At 48.5% G+C, this 19,822-nt stretch overlaps 1 protein-coding gene across 3 annotated transcripts in view; it reads right to left on the reverse strand.

The window, feature by feature from the left end:
* Window positions 1-19,822, reverse strand: part of LOC140403948 (transportin-3-like) — an 81,710-nt gene that overhangs the window by 44,929 nt on the left and 16,959 nt on the right. For all 3 annotated transcript variants that reach the window (XM_072492231.1, XM_072492230.1, XM_072492229.1), the window contains exons 6-12: window positions 19,336-19,479; window positions 15,711-15,886; window positions 13,281-13,419; window positions 10,833-10,979; window positions 8,842-8,949; window positions 3,391-3,482; window positions 1,000-1,139 (exon numbers count right to left, since the gene is read on the reverse strand). In XM_072492231.1, the coding sequence (XP_072348332.1) occupies window positions 1,000-1,139; window positions 3,391-3,482; window positions 8,842-8,949; window positions 10,833-10,979; window positions 13,281-13,419; window positions 15,711-15,886; window positions 19,336-19,479 (946 nt within the window). The remainder of the gene's footprint in view (window positions 1-999; window positions 1,140-3,390; window positions 3,483-8,841; window positions 8,950-10,832; window positions 10,980-13,280; window positions 13,420-15,710; window positions 15,887-19,335; window positions 19,480-19,822) is intronic.

A 19,822-nucleotide genomic window follows, 5' to 3' on the forward strand; every position in this document is an offset into this window, starting at 1 on the left:
TTTGTCAAGGTCCCAGATTGGTCAATAAAGTAAAAGCTCACGAGATTCAGAGTAACGTGGCAAACTGGATAAAAAGATGGCTTAGTAACAGGAAACAAAGGGTAATGGTCGATAGCTGCCCTTGCAATTGGAAGTTGTTTCAAGTGGTGTTCCACAGGGCTCGGCGTTGGGACCCTTAATGTTCGTGTTAGATATTAACGATTTGGACGTGAACATGGGTGGCAGGATTGGGAAATTTGCAGATGTCACAAAAATTGACCGAGTATTGGATAGTGTAGAGGATAGCTAGAATGTCCAAAATGATATAGATGGGTTGGTGGAGCGGGCGATAAAGTGGCAGATGAATTTTAACACAGAGAAGTGAGGGGTCATACATTGAGGGAGGTCAAAAGAGTTATAGGGAGTACACAATAAATGGGAATATACTAAGAGGGGTAGATGAAGTGAGAGATGTTGGCGTACAAGTACACAAGTCCCTAAAGGCAGCAGTAAACAAGGTTGTAAATAAGGCATATGGAATGCTCTCAAAGGTAAGGATATAATGTTGGAACTGTATAAAACATTGGTGAGGTCACAATTGGAATATTGTGGGCATTTCTGGTCACCACATTACAGGAAGGACGTTATTGCTCTGGACAGAGTGCAGAGGATGTTGCCAGGGCGAGCCAAGTGTAGCTACAAGGAGAGATTGGATAGGTTGGGGTTATTTTCCTTGGAACAAAAAAGGCTGAGGGGTGACTTAGTAGAGGTGTACAAAATTATGAGGGGAAGAGATAGAGCGGGCAGGATAACATTGTCTCCCTGGTGGAGAATTCTAGAACAGGTGACATAGATGCTGCCTGAGTTGGTGACGGAGGCAGGCAGACACACACACGCACGCACGCAGACACACACGCACACACACGCAGACACACGCACGCACACACACGCACACACACGCACAAGACAAGCAGTGGCCCGGGGGGAGGGAAAGAGAAGGGGAAAGAACTCCATACTGACCTAGACACTGCACATTGTTGTTGATGTATTCTCCCATCTCACCCAACAACTGGACTCCAGAATGCTGCACCGCTAAGTGTGTATTGTCAGGGAGGCTGATCACTGCTTGGACGACATCGCCAAGCTTCTGTTCCTTTTCCCTACACGAAAAGAGATCAACATTCTTCATTTCAAAGATCACCATTGTGCACACTTGCAGATTGTGCACACTTCCCGTACCAGCCTCCCCGAACAGGCGCCGGAATGTGGCGACTAGGGGCTTTTCGCAGTAACTTCATTGAAGCCTACTTGTGACAATAAGCGATTTTCATTTCATTTCATTTTCAGAGGAGTGGAGCACCTGGAGTTCATCTGACCATCGCACCTGACACTCAAACACCTTTAACTAATGCTCGAACAAGCCTCTTGAGCAGACTTTTATTTACACTTTGAAGGAGTGTCATATGGACCTCGAAACATTAACTCTTTCTCTCTCCACAGATGCTGCTGGACCGGCCGAGTTTATCCAGCATTTTCTATCTTTCAGATTTCCAGCAGCAGCAGTATTTGGCTTTTATTTTATTGACGCTCTGCAGCCATCCAGCGCCTTCCCCCTCTTTCAACAGGCTCGGCTTCCCAATCCCACAAAGTTGCCTGAAGGTGGTGGCTCACTGAGGCCTGGAGGCCATGTCACTGAGTGTCTTTGAGACAGAGATAGATAGGTTCTTGATTAATAAGGGTTACAGGGGTTATGGGGAGAAGGCAGGAGAATGGGGATGAGAAAAATATCAACCATGATTGAATGGCGGAGCAGACTCGATGGGCCGAGTGGCCTAATTCTGCTCCTATGTGTTATGGTGTAATGGACTCCTGCTGGGGTGTCACTGCACAAGTGCTTGCACCCCTTCAGTATTCCAGCCAAGTAGCCATCATCCGTACGCAAGGCTGGACAGTGAGCGGAGGCAGGATATTTGATCACTGGCAGTCCCACTGTCAGATCCAGTGCCATTTTCACCAACAGTGCTACTTTCTGCAGTGCCGCCGGTTAGCAGTCCAAAGTCAGAGACGGAACGAACCGCGTCCCTTCCAACGTTAGATGCAGGAGGAATCAAACTAAAAACATTCTAATCTGTGCGGTGCTGGGGAACCAAATGGGCTGTACTGTGGAAAGACAGGTCATTCCAACCATTAGAACATGCCTACAATCAAGCATCTACGCCTCTCCTCCCTTTAAAAGAAATTGTGCCCCCCCCCCCCCCCGCCCCTCAGTCCGTCCCCCCATTTCAAGCACCATTCCCCAGACAGGAGACTGGCTTCAAACAGCTGCGAATCCTGGGCTCGTTCACTCTCAGATTGGCAGAGGACGATGATCAGAAAACGGTTTGTGATTCGGTCGTGGCAACTGTCCGCACGGCACGTTCCAAATGTTGTCAATGTTTGCACCAGTTGGCAGAATGAGCAGAAGCAATGTCTGGACCTTCGCAGACTTTATCTCCCATGCTGCCGAGAAAGGCGGTCCAACGACAAGTGTCCTCTTGCAAGCTGACGTGCCCAACACTGGAAACCGGCTGCGGACATGGCATACAGCAGAACTCAAGGCAACCCGCTGCACCCGGGCTCAGTTGCAGTTGGCGACTCTCAGGAGGACGACGGAAATATTTTTAAGGATGTCCTCAACGCATCCCTGATGAGGGTCAAACGTACCTGTCGACCCATCGAAGACCCTGGCTTGCGACTGACCAAACTGGAAGGCACCGAACGCATCGACAGACTTCATTGGGAATGTGCAGAGGCCGGGTCAGGGTGTTGGAGGGAGCAGAGGAACCTCCAAACAACCGGTCCATCCAACCCTTCGAGCATCATCTGTCCTGTACGTGGCACTGGTATCACCAGCCATCTCCGAACCCGTCAAGCCCAGGTGGAAGCAACTCATCCTCCATCCGGGGGACTGCCGAAGAAACGGGCTCTACCTCACCCCCAGTGCCACACCCGAGAACGGAAAAGTAACATTTTAAATGGGAGAAAGAGTGGGAAAAATCTCAGTCTCCCTTTGCTATCGGGGACCTTCGTCAGTGTGCTTGGATGTTAGGCAAAGGGGGGGATAGGGAGGAGGCTAAGTTCAGACACAACACCATCCCTGGTTGCGACCACCTGGGTTTGCATGTTTGGTGACCGCCAGTAGCCGTGGAACTGTATCTCACAAGAAGAATTATGCCTCAAATTCAACAACTCCCCCACAGCCCAAAAGAGATGAACGGCTAGGTGGGAGGATGCTGGAGTTATTTGGGAGTTGAAATTAACCACTGGCTCCTTCCTCCCAGGACAGGCTGCGAGTAAAACCAATTCAATATCTCACTGCATTACAACGGGCCCAGCGCTGCTGTGAGCAGCCCCACACATTTCAACACTCACGGGTTTAAGTTTTTCACCAATGCCGTCATGATGAAAAGCACCGCTTCCGTCTCCTCCCAGGCTGGGCTGCCGTCCTTCAACGTGGAATACAACTGCAAAATAAAAATAATACAACTCAAGTTCACCACATTCATTCGCAAAACTACTCAAAACAAAACACAGAGTGGTGGGACAAGGAGGCAAATGGATGAAAACGCACCTTTCGGACTGATGCCAGTTGCTTAGAACAAAGAACAAAGAAAATTACAGCACAGGAACAGGCCCTTCGGCCCTCCCAGCCTGCACCGATCCAGATCCTTTATCTAAACCTGTCACCTATTTTCCAAGGATCTACTTCCCTCTGTTCCCAGCCCGTTCATATATCTGTCTAGATGCATCTTAAATGATGCTATTGTGCCCGCCTCTACCATCTCCGCTGGCAAAGCGTTCCAGGCACCCACCACCCTCTGCGTAAAAAACTTTCCACGCACATCTCCCTTAAACTTTCCCTCTCTCACCTTGAAATCGTGACCACTTGTAACTGACCCCCCCCCACTCTTGGAAAAAGCTTGTTGCTATCTACCCTGTCAATACCTCTCAATTTTGTAGACCTCAATCAGGTCCCCCCTCAACCTCCATCTTTCCAACGAAAACAATCCTAATCTACTCAACCTTTCTTCATAGCTAGCACCCTCCATACCAGGCAACATCCTGGCAAACCTCCTCTGCACCCTCTCTAAAGCATCCACATCCTTCTGGTAATGTGGCGACCAGAACTGCATGCAGTATTCCAAATGTGGCCTAACCAAAGTCCTATACAACTGTAACATGACATGCCGACTCTTATACTCAATACCCCGTCCGATGAAGGCAAGCATGCTGTATGCCTTCTTGACCACTCTATCGACTTGCGTTGCCACCTTCAGGGTACAATGGACCTCAACTCCCAGATCTCTCTGTACATCAATTTTCCCCAGGACTCTTCCATTGACCGTATAGTCCGCTCTTGAATTAGCTCTTCCAAAATGCATCACCTCGCATTTGCCTGGATTGAACTCCATCTGCCATTTCTCTGCCCAACTCTCCAATCTATTTATATTTTGCTGTATTCTCTGACAGTGCTCCTCGCTATCTGCAACTCCACCAATCTTAGTATCATCTGCAAACTTGCTAATCAAACCACCTATACCTTCGTCCAGATCATTTATGTATATCACAAACAACAGTGGTCCGAGCACGGATCCCTGTGGAACACCACTAGTCACCTTTCTCCATTTTGAGACACTCCCTTCCACCACTACTGTCTCCTGTTGTCCAGCCAGTTCTTTATCCATCTAGCTAGTACACCCTGAACCCCATACGACTTCACTTTTTCCATCAACCTGCCATGGGAAACTTTATCAAACGCCTTACTGAAGTCCATGTATATGACATCTACAGCCCTTCCCTCATCAATTACCGTTGTCACTTCCTCAAAGAATTCTATTCGATTTGTAAGACATGACCTTCCCTGCTCAAAACCATGCTGCCTATCACTCATAAGTCTATTTTCTTCCAAATGTGAATAGATCCTATCCCTCAGTATCTTCTCCAACAGTTTGCCTACCACTGACGTCAAGCTCACAGGTCTATAATTCCCTGGATTAGCCCGGCTACCCTTCTTAAACAAAGGGACAACATTAGCGATTCTCCAGTCCTCCGGGACCTCACCCGTGCTCAAGGATGCTGCAAAGATATCTGTTAAGGCCCCAGCAATTTCTTCCCTCGCTTCCCTCAGTAACCTGGGATAGATCCCATCTGGACCTGGGGACTTGTCCACCTTAATGCCTTTTAGAATACCCAAAACTTCCCCCTTCCTTATGCCGACTTGACCTAGAGTATTTAAACATCCATCCTTAGCCTCAACATCCGTCATGTCCCTCTCCTTGGTGAATACCGATGCAAAGTACTCATTAAGAAACTCACCCATTTCCTCTGACTCCATGCATAAATTCCCTCTTTTGTCTTTGAGTGGACCAATCCTTTCTCTAATTGCCCTCTTGCTCCTTATATACGAATAAAAGGCTTTGGGATTTTCCTTAACCCTGTTAGCCAAAGATATTTCATGACCCCTTTTAGCCCTCTTTATTGCGCGTTTGAGATTTGTCCTACTTTCCCGATATTCCTCCAAAGCTTCATCAGAGTTAAGTCGCCTAGATCTTATGTATGCTTCCTTTTTCATCTCAGCTAGTCTCACAATTCCACCCATCATCCATAGTTCCCTAATCTTGCCATTTCTATTCCTTTTCACAGGGACATGTCTGTCCTGCACTCTAATCAACCTTTCCTTAAAAGACTCCCACATTTCAAATGTGGATTTACCCTTAAAGAGCTGCTCCCAATCCACATTCCCTAGCTCCTGCCGAATTTTGTTATACTTGGCCTTTCCCCAATTTAGCACTCTTTCTTTAGGACCACTCTCGTCTTTGTCCAGGAGTATTCTAAAACTTACGGAATTGTGATCGCTATTCCCAAAGTAATCACCGACTTAAACTTTAACCACCTGGCCGGGATCATTCCCCAATACCAGGTCCAGTATGGCCCCTTCCCGAGTTGCACTATTTACATACTGCTCTAAAAAACTCTCCTGGATGCTCCTTACAAATTCTGCTCCATCTACGCCTCCAACACTACATGAGTCCCATTCAATGTTGGGGAAGTTAAAATCTCCCATCACGACCACCCTATTGCTCCTACATTTTTCTATAATCTGTCTACATATTTGTACCTCTACTTCACGCTCGCTTTTGGGAGGCCTGTAGTAAAGTCCCAACAATGTTAGCGCACCCTTCCTATTTCTTACCTCTACCCATATTGCCTCAGTGCTCAAATCCTCCATCGTGCCCTCCTTAATCACAGCTGTGATATCATCTCTGACCAGTAATGCAACTCCTCCACCCCTTTTACCTCCCTCTCTATCCCTCCTGAAGCATCTATACCCTGGGATATTTAGTTGCCAGTCTTGCCCTTCCCTCAACCAAGTCTCCGTAGTACCAATATCATATTCCCAGGTACTAATCCAAGTCCTAAGTTCATCTGCCTTACCTGCTACACTTCTCGCATTGAAACAAATGCACCTCAGACCAGGAGTGTGGACTTTCAAAAATATTTGTACTTAGGATGTGGGTGTCGCTGGCTGGGCCAGCATTTGTTGCCCATCACTAACTCCGGGGGCTCTGGTTCCCTCCCACGGTCCGGGGATGTGGAGGTTAGGTGGATTCGCCACGTTAAATTGCCCCTTAGTGTCCAAAGGTTGGGTGGGGTTGTTGGGTTGCGGGGATGGGGTGGTAGTGTAGTCTTAAGTAGGGTGCTCTTTCAGGGGCCGGTGCAGACTCGATGGGCCGAATGGCCTCCTCCTGCACTGTCAATTCTATGATAACTGCCCTTGAACTGAGTGATTTGTTCTACCATTTCAGAGTAGGACAGTTCAGAGTCAACCGCACCAGAACATCTAAACTGGGTAAAAGCAAATTACTGCGGATGCTGGAATCTGAAACAAAACAGAAAATACTGGACAATCTCAGCAGATCTGACAGCATCTGAAGAGGGAACAGAGCTAACATTTCAAGCCTGGACGACTCTTGCAGCGTATTAAGAGGCTGAACGAAGGTAAGCAGTCTGTCAAGGGACAACTTGGAGCAGGGAACATATGGGAACAGGGGGTGGTTTATCTCACTGGGCTAAATCGCTGGCTTTTAAAGCAGACCAAGGCAGGCCAGCAGTGTGGTTCAATTCCCGTACCAGCCTCCCCGAACAGGCGCCGGAATGTGGCGACTAGGGGCTTTTCACAGTAACTTCATTGAAGCCTACTTGTGACAATAAGCGATTTTCATTTCATGTGGCCCTAGTGTGTGTGTGTGTGTGGGGGGGGGAGAGAAGGAGAGAGTGATAAGGGAAAAACGGATCAATGGAAGAAATTATAATAAATTGATAGAATTAAAAATGGAGTGAAGGTGGAGGAGAGAGTTCACAGTATGAAGTTGTTGAACGCAATGTTAAGCCCGGAAGGCTGTAAGGTGCCTGATCGGAAGATGAGCTACTGTTCCTCCAGTTTGCGCTGGGCTTCACTGGGACATTGCAGCAGGCCGAAGACGGACATGTGGACGTGGGAGCAGGACGGGGAGTTGAAATGGCGACAGGAAGGTCTGGGTCCTGCTTGTGGACGGACCGGAGGTGATCTGCAAAGTGGTCTCCCAATCTGCGTTTAGTATCTCCAATGTAGAGTAGACCGCATTGGGAGCAGTACCCCCAACTAGATTGAAGGAGGTTCACGTGAAAGTATTAGGCCCTTGCATGGTGAGCAGGGAGGAGGTAACAAAGTTACAGGGATAGGGCAGGGCAATGGATGCTCTTTGGGAGAGTCGGTGCAGACTCGATGGGCCAAATGGCCTCCTTCTGCAATGTAGGGATTCTATGGTGTTGGGGATGATAAGAGGAGTGCATCACAGTATCCTGGAGGGATTGCTCCCTGCGGAATGGTGACAGGCTGAGTGAGGGGAAGATGCATTTGGTGGCAGCATCTTGCTGGAGCTGGTGGAACTGGCGGGGGCTGGTGGGGTCAAAAGTGAGGACAAGGGGGACCCTATCCTGGTTCTGGGAGGGAAGGGGCGAGAGCAGAGATGTGGGAGATGAGCTGGATACGGTCGAGAGCTCTGTCAACCACAGTGGGTGGGAAATCATAACTAATGAAGACAAGTCAGCAGTGCCGGTTCGGAAAGTGGCATCATCGGAACAGACAAGGAAATGGGAGAACGGGATGGAGTTCTCACAGGATGTGAAGAGCTACAGACAAGGTACCTATGGGAGTCGGTGGGTTTGTAATGGATACTAGTGGACAGCCCATCACCAGAAATTGAGATGGAGAGGTCAAGGAAGGGATGGGAAGGATCAGGATGAAGGTGATAGAGGCTTGGATAGGATGGGAGCATGAAGCGGCACAAAAACAGTCGTTGATGTACCGAAATGAGGGGAGAGCGGATCAGAGTAGGACTGGAACAAGGAATGTCCCGCATACCCCATAAAGAGAAAGGCAAAACTGGGACCCAGAGGAGTACCCACAGATATGCCTTTGGTTTGGAGGAAGTGAGACAAGTTAAAGGAGAAATTGTTCAGTTAAAGGACAAGTTCAGCCAGACGGAGATGAGTGTTGGTGGGTGGGGATTGTTCAGGCTTCTGTTCGAGGGAGAGGCGGAGAGCTATCAGGCCATCCTGGTGAGGGTTGGAGGTATAGAGGGATTGGACATCCATGGTAAAGGAGGCGGTTAGGGCCAGGGAACTGGACGAAACAGTGTACCTCAGGGATTTAGCAGTGGGATAACTGCGAGGTTGGGGTGTCCGAATGAATGCGTTGAATGTCTCTCCTCACTCATCGGCTAATTTTTCGTTCCTTCTGACTGCATGGACCAATGGTTGGGCAGGCTGCTCCTCACTCACCCGTGAGAAGAACTCTGAAGCTCCAATTAGGAATATAATGTCTTTCAGAAGATCGGAGACCCGTAGTCGGAACTCGAAAAAATCATCCGTCTCGTCCAGAACTCCCTCCTGTTGGGGAGACAATTTAGTTTGTGTCATTACTAGAGTCTGCACCGAGCTGATCCCCCTGGAGGTCAAAACCTCCACACTGGGAAACAATCTCAGCAACTTTTCTGACTTCTCTGGTGGCAGATTGCATTGGGAGGCGGGGGAAACACCAACTTTTCAGCCTCCAACAGTGTCTTTTTTGTTGGTCTATGCCTTAACTTGACCTTTCAAAAAAAAAAAAAAAAAAAAAAAAAAAAATTCCTCCTCATAAAGTGTTAACATTAGGGAATTTTGATTTCCATGAATCCAGTATCATTCTAGAGCACACCCAGGTGGGTACAGCTTCCACAGAAACAAAATACTCCCTCAACACAAGTCTCACCAATGTGCCTCAGCACAAACCCAACAGAGTGTCCACGACAGTGCCACTATGATCGTATACCGTTTCCCACACCCGCCATCCTGTGGCCCCCCAGCTCGTTTGCCAATTTGATGTCAAATCAGAGGTGGTTTTGTGCAGTGGGCCCCAAGCTAGAAGGAACTAGGCTAGGTGGGTCGGCGCGGACTCGATGGGCCGAATGGCCTCCTTCTGCACTGTCTGTTCTATGAGGCTAAACTCATTTCACCGGAGGACTTTATAGTTAACACTTTACAGTTCTCACCCCGACACTCTGCACTGGATTAGAAACACAGCAAACAGGAGGAGGCCATTCGGCCCTTCGAGACTGACGCGATCATGGCTGGTCCTTTGTCTCAATTTTATCCTCCAGTGTCTCAATCTTACCTCCTGGTGCCTCGAGTCTTGAAATCTGTCAATTTCATTCAGTGACCTGTGAATTCCACAGGTTCACCACCCTCTGAGTGAAGAATTTCCCATCTCAGTCCTAAATGGCCTACCCCTTATCCTGAGACTGTGAGCCCTTGTTCTAGAACCCCCCACCCCCACCACGACAGGGGGAACAACATTCCTGCCTCCAGTCTGTCTGAATTTTATCCTTCTCAATTAGATCTTCTCTGGTCCTTCTAAATTCCAATGAATCCAGCCCCAGTCGGCCCAATCTCTCCTTTGAACTGACATTTGAGAAGGGAAAGGCCAGTGCACACATCACAACGCTCATTTACTCATCAAAGGGGCGGATGGCATGGTGGCGCAATGTGTAGCACTGCTGCCTCACGGCGCTGCGGACATGGGTTCGATCCCAGCCCTGGGTCACTATCTGTGTGGAGTTTGCACATGCTCCCTGTGGCTACATGGGTCTCACCCCCACAAAGGCGTGCAGGTTAGGTGGATTGACCATATCTTTTTATTAAAACAGTAAAAATAGATACAAGGCCAAACGGTACAAACACTAATTTTGTGTTGGAGTAACAGGGTACCCTCCCCCAACACATTTCTACAAAAAAACAAATGGTACAAGCACTAAACTTTGCGCTGGAGAGACCAGTGCCTCTGTACCAACTCCCCCCTTGCCTCTGTACCAACAGAAGGGAAAGGAAGGGGGTGGTGGGAAGAAAGGGGAAAGGTGGTGGGGAGGGGCCCAATAGAGCACTGCCTGAACTATCTACGGAGGCAGAAAAATAAAAGAACCTACTAAATTGCCCCTTAATTGGAACACAAATAATTGGGTACACTAAATGAAAAAAAAAAAAAATCAAAGGGACATCAATAATGCGCGAATCGCAGATCCTGCTGTTAATTCTCACTTGACAATATCCCCTTCCCCAAGTTCTTCAATGGAACCTTGAAAGTAATTAAAAGGCAAAAGTAACATTGGACAATCTTGGCAGAGGTCATTAGTACAGAAGATTTTACACTTTTTGGGTTGTCCTTCACCCCTTTCCAGCTGCTATGGGATAATTACGCACCGACCAACTTGCACGCTTATTTATCCAGGGCCACATACGTGATCAGGGTCCATTTGGGAGTGGAAGGTGAGAGACTGAGTAAGCCTCTGGAAATATGGTCGGAAGATCTGGTTCACTGAGGGATCCTTCATCTTGTGGAGCGTTTCGGCCAGCCGATACCAGAAATTGAACGTGATCTCCGCCACCTGCACAAATACGTTGGGTTAGAAAAACTAACAGCAATCAAGGCCAACTTTATATTTTACTTCAGCGCAATTTCAAAGACATTTTTATGATATCTAACCACAAGAAATTAGAAGGCTTCTCACTTTTCTTATCAAGAGCAAAAGCATGGCCAAAACAGGCACATGGCAGTTTAAATACAAAGTAAAGATCACCCTACGTTAAGAAAGCTCACATTTAAATAGCACCATCTCAGGACCCAAGTGCGATACAGCCAATAAGGTACTTTAAAGTCTAGTCACAGTTGCAAAGTAAGAAATGTGGCAGCCAACCTGCACAGAGCCAACCTCACACAAACAGCACTGTCAGTTGCACAAATAATCTGCTTTAGTGATGCCATAAGACATAGGAGCGGAAGTAAGGCCATTCGGCCCATCGAGGCCACGCCACCATTCAGTCATGGCTGATTTCAACTCCATTTACCCGCTCTCTCTCCATAGCCCTTAATTCCTTGAGAAATCAAGAATTTATCAACTTCTGTCTTAAAGACACTCAACGTCCCGGCCTCCACCGCCCTCTGTGGCAATTAATTCCACAGACCCACCACTCTCTGGCTGAAGAAATTTCTCCTCATCTCTGTTCTAAAGTGACTCCCTTTTATTCTAAGGCTGTGCCCCCGGGTCCTAGTCTCCCCTGCTAATGGAAACAACTTCCCTACATCCACCCTATCTAAGCCATACATTATCTTGTAAGTTTCTATTCGATCTCCCCTCAACCTCCTAAACTCCAATGAATATAATCCCAGGATCCTCAGACGTTAATCGTATGTTAGGCCTACCATTCCTGGGATCATCCGTGTGAATCTCCGCTGGACCTGCTCCAGTGCCAGTATGTCCTTCCTGAGGTGTGGGGCCCAAAATTGCTCACAGTATTCTAAATGGGGCCTAACTAATGCTTTATAAAGCTTCAGAAGTACATCCCTGCTTTTATATTCCAAGCCTCTTGAGATGAATGACAACATTGCATTTGCTTTCTTAATTACGGACTCAACCTGCAAGATTGAGGGATAACATTGGCCAGGTCACCAAGGAGAACTCTCGTAATAGTGCGATGGGATCTTTTACATCACCCCAGAGGGCTGTCGAAGCCCTGGCTTGAACATCTCATCTGAACGACAGTACCTCTGACCGTGCAGTACACTCCCTCGGCAAGGGGGGCCGGTTTAGCTCAGTGGGCTGGACAGCAGGTCCGTGATGTTGAGCGAGGCCAGCAGCACGGGGTCAATTCCCGTACAGGCTGAGGTTATTCATGAAGGCCCCGCCTTCTCAATCTTCGCCTGAGGTGTGGTGGCCCTCAGGTTAAACCACCACCGGTCAGCTCCCCCCCCTCTCAAAGGAGGAAAGCAACCCTATGGTCATCTGGGACAGCGGCAACTTCACACTCCCTCGGCACTGATGTGGAGATGCCGCGTTGGACTGGGGTGAGCACAGTAAGAAGTCTTACAACACCAGGTTAAAGTCCAACAGGTTTGTTTCAAACACTAGCTTTCGGAGCACTTACTCCCTCGGCACTGGGGCTGTTTAGCACAGGGCTAAATCGCTGACTTTGAAAGCAGACCAAGGCAGGCCAGCAGCACGGTTAAATTCCCGTAACAGCCTCCCGAACAGGCGCTGGAATGTGGCGACTAGGGGCTTTTCACAGTAACTTCATTTGAAGCCTACTTGTGACAATAAGCGATTTTCATTTCATTTCATTTTCACTGCAAGAGAGTGCATATTTTGTGCCAAAGTCTCTGCTTGAGATTTGAGCCCACAATCAACTGGCTTAGAAGTGGGGGCTCGGCAGGAGCTACTCTGGGTCTAATTTCATTCAGTTCCTGCCGTTTAACTTTGAGAAGGCTTCTGTGGATGGTTCGCAGGAAGGAAGGGCGCGCCCGAGGGCAATAATGGAGCACAATTCAAGAGCAATGAACTGGACGAGCTCAGGTCTTGGTCTCGTACTTTGCCTGACTGTATTTTTTGTTTTAACAGTGTGTTTAATCCAACACTTTGGCTTCAGGAGTAATGGAACGCGCAGAACCTGAAACCCACACAGGAGCAGAGAATCCAGCTGACAAGCAGTCTTAACCAGTCTACACTAACATTGGTTTGAAAGTGTCGTTTTGAGTTTCAATTATTTTGCGGAACCATGCATGCGCGGGAACATAAAGATGCCGACTTGTGCACGGGGAGTTCTGATTGCTGTGCGGTTTAGAAGGATCTTTGGTCTCAACATACGGGCATGGCTCCCTGCGCAGACTGGGCTGGTGGCGAGCATTAACTGACCTCGTACTGCTCGTGTCCGACACAGTTTAAGATGAGGTTGAGTGTTTTGAGGTCGCCCAGTCCCTGTCCCGGTGAACGGATCACCATCTCCAACAGCGTCTCCGCCAGCTCAGTGAAAATCCGGCAATAATTCAGAGCCCTGGAACACATCAAACCTCAGGTCAATGGGTACCAATGACACCAACGGGCACCGAGGCTCCCCCTGCTGTCCCGTAAGCGCTTTGCAAGGAGGCTACAACACAGGTTAGATACACACTCTGTGCAATCCCATCAAGTACTTTCACAAGTGCAGTTGCAATATTGGTTAGATGTAAAGTAAAACCCCCTTCCCTTTACCCCGAGAAATGTGCCATCACTCCTTTTACTGTGCAAATCCAAAGTGGCTTTTCCAATTCATGTACTAACCATCTGAGTGCTATCTTAACTTGAACTGGGGGCAGTTTAAAACAGGATTTAAACATGCTGGAGGCAAGGAGGAGTCATCTTTACCTGCTAACGCCTCTGCAAATTCTTAGAACTACATTGACAGAAATAGGCCATTCGGCCCAACCAGTCTGTGACAGTGTTTTTGAGCTTCCACCCACCCTGTTACATCTAACAGCGATCAGCATAACCTTCTATTCCGTTCTTCCTCGTACGTGTATCAGGTTTCCCCCTTCAGGGCATCAATGCTATTTGCGCCAACTGCTCGTGCACTAGCAAGCTCAACATTCAAAGCATTCTCTGGGTAATGTGCAGCAGCTGCCACTGAGATCGCATCAGTCAGTGCCACCCTGATACAGCCCTGGAAGGCGTTGGCGCATGGTTCGCTGGATGGCAGGGCAACTTTCCCTCTCTAACACTCCGCTTGAGCTTTTGCAGTCGGCAGGCGGAACGTTTATGCGACAATGAGGAGTTGGAGACTCCTGATACTTGGAAGTCATCTTTCGTGTGAAAGAGAAAGGAAAAATGTAGCAAAAATGTAATTAAGCCAAACAAATGCCAGAGCAAACAGACAGCTGAATGATTTAGAACATAATCAGATCATACAATCAAAGCTGTTTATTTTGAATTAACTATTCTCGTTTCATTTGGGTCAAGGCCCAAGAGTTACCAGCGATGCTTTGTGGGAGTAATTTGTGCTGGGGTTAAGGCTCCAGTGCTTGCTGTGTTCAACATACCCAAGCTTATGGATAGACTTCCCGTGCAATCCCTGACTGTGCATCAAGGCTGCACGGTGGCACAGTGGTTAGCACTGTTGCTTCACAGCGCCAGGGTCCCAGGTTCAATTCCCGGCTTGGGTCACTTGTCTGTGCGGAGTCTGCACGTTCTCCCCGTGCCTGCATGAGTTTACTCCGGGTGCTCCGGTTTCCTCCCACAAGTCCCGAAAGACGTGCTTGTCAGGTGAATTGGACATTCTGAATTCTCCCTCTCTGTACCCGAACAGGCGCCGGAGTGTGGCGACTAGGGGATTTTCACAGTAACTTCATTGCAGTGATAATGTAAGCCTATTTGTGACAATAAAAATTATTATATGCACCCGCTTGGTCAACACAGTAATGGCCGGAGTCAAAATCCTGGAACTTTCCCCCAAAACAGCATAGTTTGCGAAACCTTTTTTTTTATCCGTCATGGCATGTGGACGTTGCTGGCTGCACCAGCATTTATTGCCCTTCCCTTAAGAGTCAACCACATTGCTGTAGATCTGCAGTCACATGCAGGCCAGACCAGGTAGATTTCCTTCCCAAAAATACATTGTTTCTACAACAATGGTTTCATGGTCACATTTGCCCTGCCGGGATTCAAACCTGGGTCCACAGAACATTACCCGGGGTCTCTGGATGAGTGCCAACACTACTACGCCATCGCCTCAATCATTAGTTATGTTTGCTTTGCATTTCAGAACTATTTAAATAGACTCTCTGGATTTTTACTGCAGACCATAAGACATAGGAGCAGAATTAGACCATTCGGCCCATCGGGTCTGCTCCACCAATCGATCGTGACTGATATGTTTCTCATCCCCATTCCCCTGCTTGCTCCCCATAACCCCATATCCCCTTATTAATCAAGAAATCCCCTTATTGTTTTAGGTGCTGTTACCTACGTAATAATGTAGCGTACTTTTTAAACAGACTCTGTAGACTGCTTGTTGTATGCTGCTTAAATAGACTTTGTCGCAGTGCACTGTTATATTTTGCTTTTTTATAAACTAGACTGCTTGCTGAGAGTGCTGCCACAAGTCCCAACTCCCCAACAAATCACTGACTGGGAGTGATTTCAATAGATACACTGCCGAAATAAAGACCTGGATGAGATCAGCTTATCCAGCACAGGGGAGTAATCAAACCGGGGCTGTTTTTGCTGCTTTAACCAGCAGATCTCTCAAGACGTTCCGACATTATCAGATACCCCAGTCAAAGTCGAGCATGGAACCCAACTACAACCTACTTGTCCATGTCCTCGCAGGCGACTGCAGTATGGTAAGCTTCCTCCAGCGCTGTCACCCCTTCTTGTAGCTGTAGAGCCAGCCGGAGACTCTCCTGCAAGCCCTCGACCGCGTACAGTGCTGCACACACGCAGTCGCTCGCCACCTCGTGCAGGTTTGAGGACGTCTGGTTGTGCCTCTGAAATTCAGGGATAATTGCGGTTTTAGTATTTCCCCGAGCGTGTCAGTCCCATTACCACGAAGGTTATAGCCCATTCAGAAACAAAAAGACTTGCATTTACCGTACGCCCGAGGGCATCTCAAAAACATTCCAAAGCATTTCACAAACTGTTACACTCAAGTGCAGTCGCTGTTAAGTAGATAAACATGGCAGCCAACTGGTTGTGAACGAGCGCCCACACATCCACAGTGAGATGAAAGGCAAAGTTAGTCTGTTTTTGCTGGTTCAGGCTAAGGAAGGACACCAGGAGACCGCTCGTTTCTCTGTGAACACCATGCTAGTATTTTCAATACACAACTGAGCCAGCAGTCCATGCAGTCGGTCAGGTCTCACCCAAAAGGCAGCAGCGTTCACTCAGTGCCAAACTAGAGCATCAGCCTTGACTTGGTGCTTAGGACCCGACCTAGGATTTGCAAAGAGGCCAGATTACGCTCCAGTGAGACACCGGGTTGGCATTAAGAAAACACAACAGGTCCCGAAGGTTCAGGGGGCAAGCCCTTGCAGGATGATGTTGGTGCATCAAATGGGAGGACCCACGGTTGAACTCTCATCCTGTCCTGCTCCTGATCAGCACACGCACTCTTCTGCACAACTTACTGGGTGGCAGGAACCCTGGCAGACTTCGCCACGTCACTAGCCTGGGCACCAGGGTGTCCCTGAACTGATATCAATGCGTCAGCCCAAACTAGAGATTGAAGAAAGTGCGTTCGAACCTGGACGGAGTTCGTGCTGCGGTGAACAGCTCCGTTACTGCTTGAGCCTATTGGAGGAGATCCACCGCTAATTTTCAAATGAAGATCCTCCCTTGGTTCTCTGGGCCACCCAGCAATTGCCTCCCTGCCTCCGTTTAAACCCACAAACCCCAGGCTTTGCCCACGAGTGGGAACAGGAGGCCAATCCTTCATTTATGCGGTACAACTATCCAATTGCTGATCAATGTCTCCCCCTTGCCCCCCTCCCCACCAAAGTGACATCACCACATGTTGGGTCCTACACCAGCCACAGCCACAGCCCCCCCCCCCACTCCACCACCACCTCTGCACAAAGCAGATTTTAAACACACCCTTTTCCTTTAGATCCTCGAGTGGGGACGTTCCTTTATCAGAGGACAAAGCAAAATGTTAGCGGCAAAGTCAATACAGATGCATCCAGTGAGCTGTGGGACGCTGATACAATCGCCCGGAATTAAACATTCCAGAGGCCAGACAAAGGCCGAGGGTGATGTCAATGGGCACAGGTTTCCCAGGTTGGCTGGGAAAAGTCACCAGAGCGTCAACGGGAGAGAAACTGATCACAGGAAAGGCAAAAGCTAGCCTTGTGAACGTGTAAAACTGCCAGGTACAGCAATTGGGCCACAAAGGACAATACGTCCCAGCTTTGGTTCCCAGGCTATGCGGAATTGGCTGGATCACAGATATACTGGTTCCAGTAGCTTGTGGGGGGGAGATGTGGGCTGATATCTGCAGCACGCGTTTGTTCCACTTCTGGTCACTTTTTTAGAATAAATAATTTTATAATAAACTTTATTGTCACAAGTAGGCTTACATTAACACTGCAATGACGTTATTGTGAAAATCCCCTAGTCGCCACACTCCGGCGCCTGTTCGGGTACACAAGAGGGAGAATTCAGAATGTTCAATTCACCTAACAAGCACGTCTTTCGGCACTTGTGGAAGGAAACCGGAGCGCCCGGACGAAACCCACGCAGACACGGGGAGAACGTGCAGACTCCGCACAGACAGTGACCCAAACCGGGAATCAAACCTGGGACCCTGGAGCTGTGAAGCAACAGTGCCAACCACTGTGCTACCGTGCTGAGAGAGTACTGGGTGAAAAGACCACCCGGTTCTGCTGTAACACACTGCACGGTCAAACAGCCTGCGAGAATAACCAGCCTAGACTCTCACATGAAGACTGAGCACACACGTTATGAGACACGACACAAAGGTCAGAACCGTCAGGAGAGGAGGGAAGGGTACTTTGTATAACTGGAGCCAGTGGGACTAACAGCTCAGTGCAGCGGAGTGTAATAAACCCCTATTGGAGTTTCCTTCCCAAAGAGTTCATTCCACTTTCTCCCTATTTTCTCGCATTCTCAGCACGTTGATTCTTGGAGTTTGTCCTCGAGCCCCCTTCCTCCTGCAGTTAGCTCACCGAAACGCCTGTGCTTCAAGCCCGAGTGTTAGCACGTTATTTGACTACAGTGGGCATCACAGTCCTCAGCCAATGCATGTTCACCTTCCAGCAGGAGTCAGTGAATAGTTTATCAGAAAATTTCCCTCCACTCTCCCCCCCGCAAGGTCTCCTCTCTAACTAGAGCTTAACAAATTTCTTCCGGTTCACATCCATGGCTGGTCATCCAATGGAGAGTAAGTAGCTAAAGGTTCAAGGCAATATCAAGACAGGTGTGGCCGATGTGGCTGTAGGCAATGTTAAGCTCAGCACCAACCAAGTAGGATTAAAAATTACAACAGAGGCCAAGGAAATATTGTTCAGAGCGACGCCAAAGGGCAAGAGTTCCTCCCCAAGCTACAGGACATGGACGGCTCAATGCCAAATGGAAGAAACATCCCTGGCCTCATTGGTAAAGGTTCTGCCATACCAACCAGAAGGCTCCAAGTTCAGTCCTCAATCTGTGCAGTGCGACCAGTTCGTGTATAGCTACACTCATCCTGACACCCATACTTTGGGTCTATGGAACGCAGTTCAAGAGCAATTAAGGACGGGCAACAAGCAGGTATCGATTTTCCCGCACCTACCGCCCCGGAGGCTGCAGGATAAGGTAACGACGAAAGCGAGAGTGGGGGAGGGGGAAGGTATCAGAAATATATAAGGAGCTCATGGAGTGGGAGGGAGGCCCGATAGGGGAGCTGAAGCAGAAGTGGGAGGAAGAGCTGGGCGGGGAGTTGGAGGTTGGGTTATGGGAGGAGGCCCCGAGGCGATTGTGGGTCAGTGACATGGCTGGATTTCTCCAGCTCGAGAAGATCAAGTTCGCCCTGAGGGGATCGATGCTAGGGTTCGCCCGGAGGTGACTTCGGGGAGACATGGGGAGTTGGGCAAGGTGGGGGAATGCTGGTGGGGAATTGGGATTGCCGAGCTGTTTATGTAAGCCACGTTGGCTGGGTTTTGTTGTTGCTTTGGTGTATGGTTGCTTATTTTGATAAAATTTATAATACAAATGCCTTAATAAAAATATTTTTCAAAAAAAGGATGGACAACAAACGGTGGCGACGCCTATATCCGAATTTTAAAAACCAGGAACGGTCAGAGGAGGAGGAGGAATGGAGGGAACTGTGCAGAATAAAGTAGAGATAAATTTGTGGACGGTCTGGAATTATCTCCACTCACAACCAGAACTCTTACGTTGTGACTTTGGGCGACTGATTAGTTGTTGAGTTCATACTCACAAGGACCTGGAAGAGTGCCACCAGTAACTGACTGTTGGCAATGTGATCAGTGTGCAGGATGCCCAGGTTAATCCAGCTCATGAGGCATCGGAAGACTTTAATCACCAACTTTTCATCGTGGCTGCAACGTTCCATGTAGGCGGTCTGAAAAAGTCCCGGGTACAAAGTCAAATTTCACAAGACACTGACCATCAATGGGACTCACCTGCACCGTTCAACACCTTTCCTCCCGGGGAGTTAAAGAAAAAGCCCCAGCCTCTAGCAAGGTTCATTAACCTCTGACCTGACTCCCAAGGCTGGCACGGTGCAAACATACTATTTACTGACGGAGAGGAAAAGACCATCCTCCGACCCATCCCGCCTCTCCCTGAACAAGTGCAACATCATCCATCGCAGTATTCACACCCCAGCTAAAATCAAGTGATTGCCTGTGAGCTGCAATAAAGAGGGAAAAGTTGAGAAATTCCCCCCCCCCCCCACTTAGAGG

This window comes from Scyliorhinus torazame, chromosome 29 (genome assembly GCF_047496885.1).
Source record: "Scyliorhinus torazame isolate Kashiwa2021f chromosome 29, sScyTor2.1, whole genome shotgun sequence".
NCBI lineage: Eukaryota > Metazoa > Chordata > Chondrichthyes > Carcharhiniformes > Scyliorhinidae > Scyliorhinus > Scyliorhinus torazame.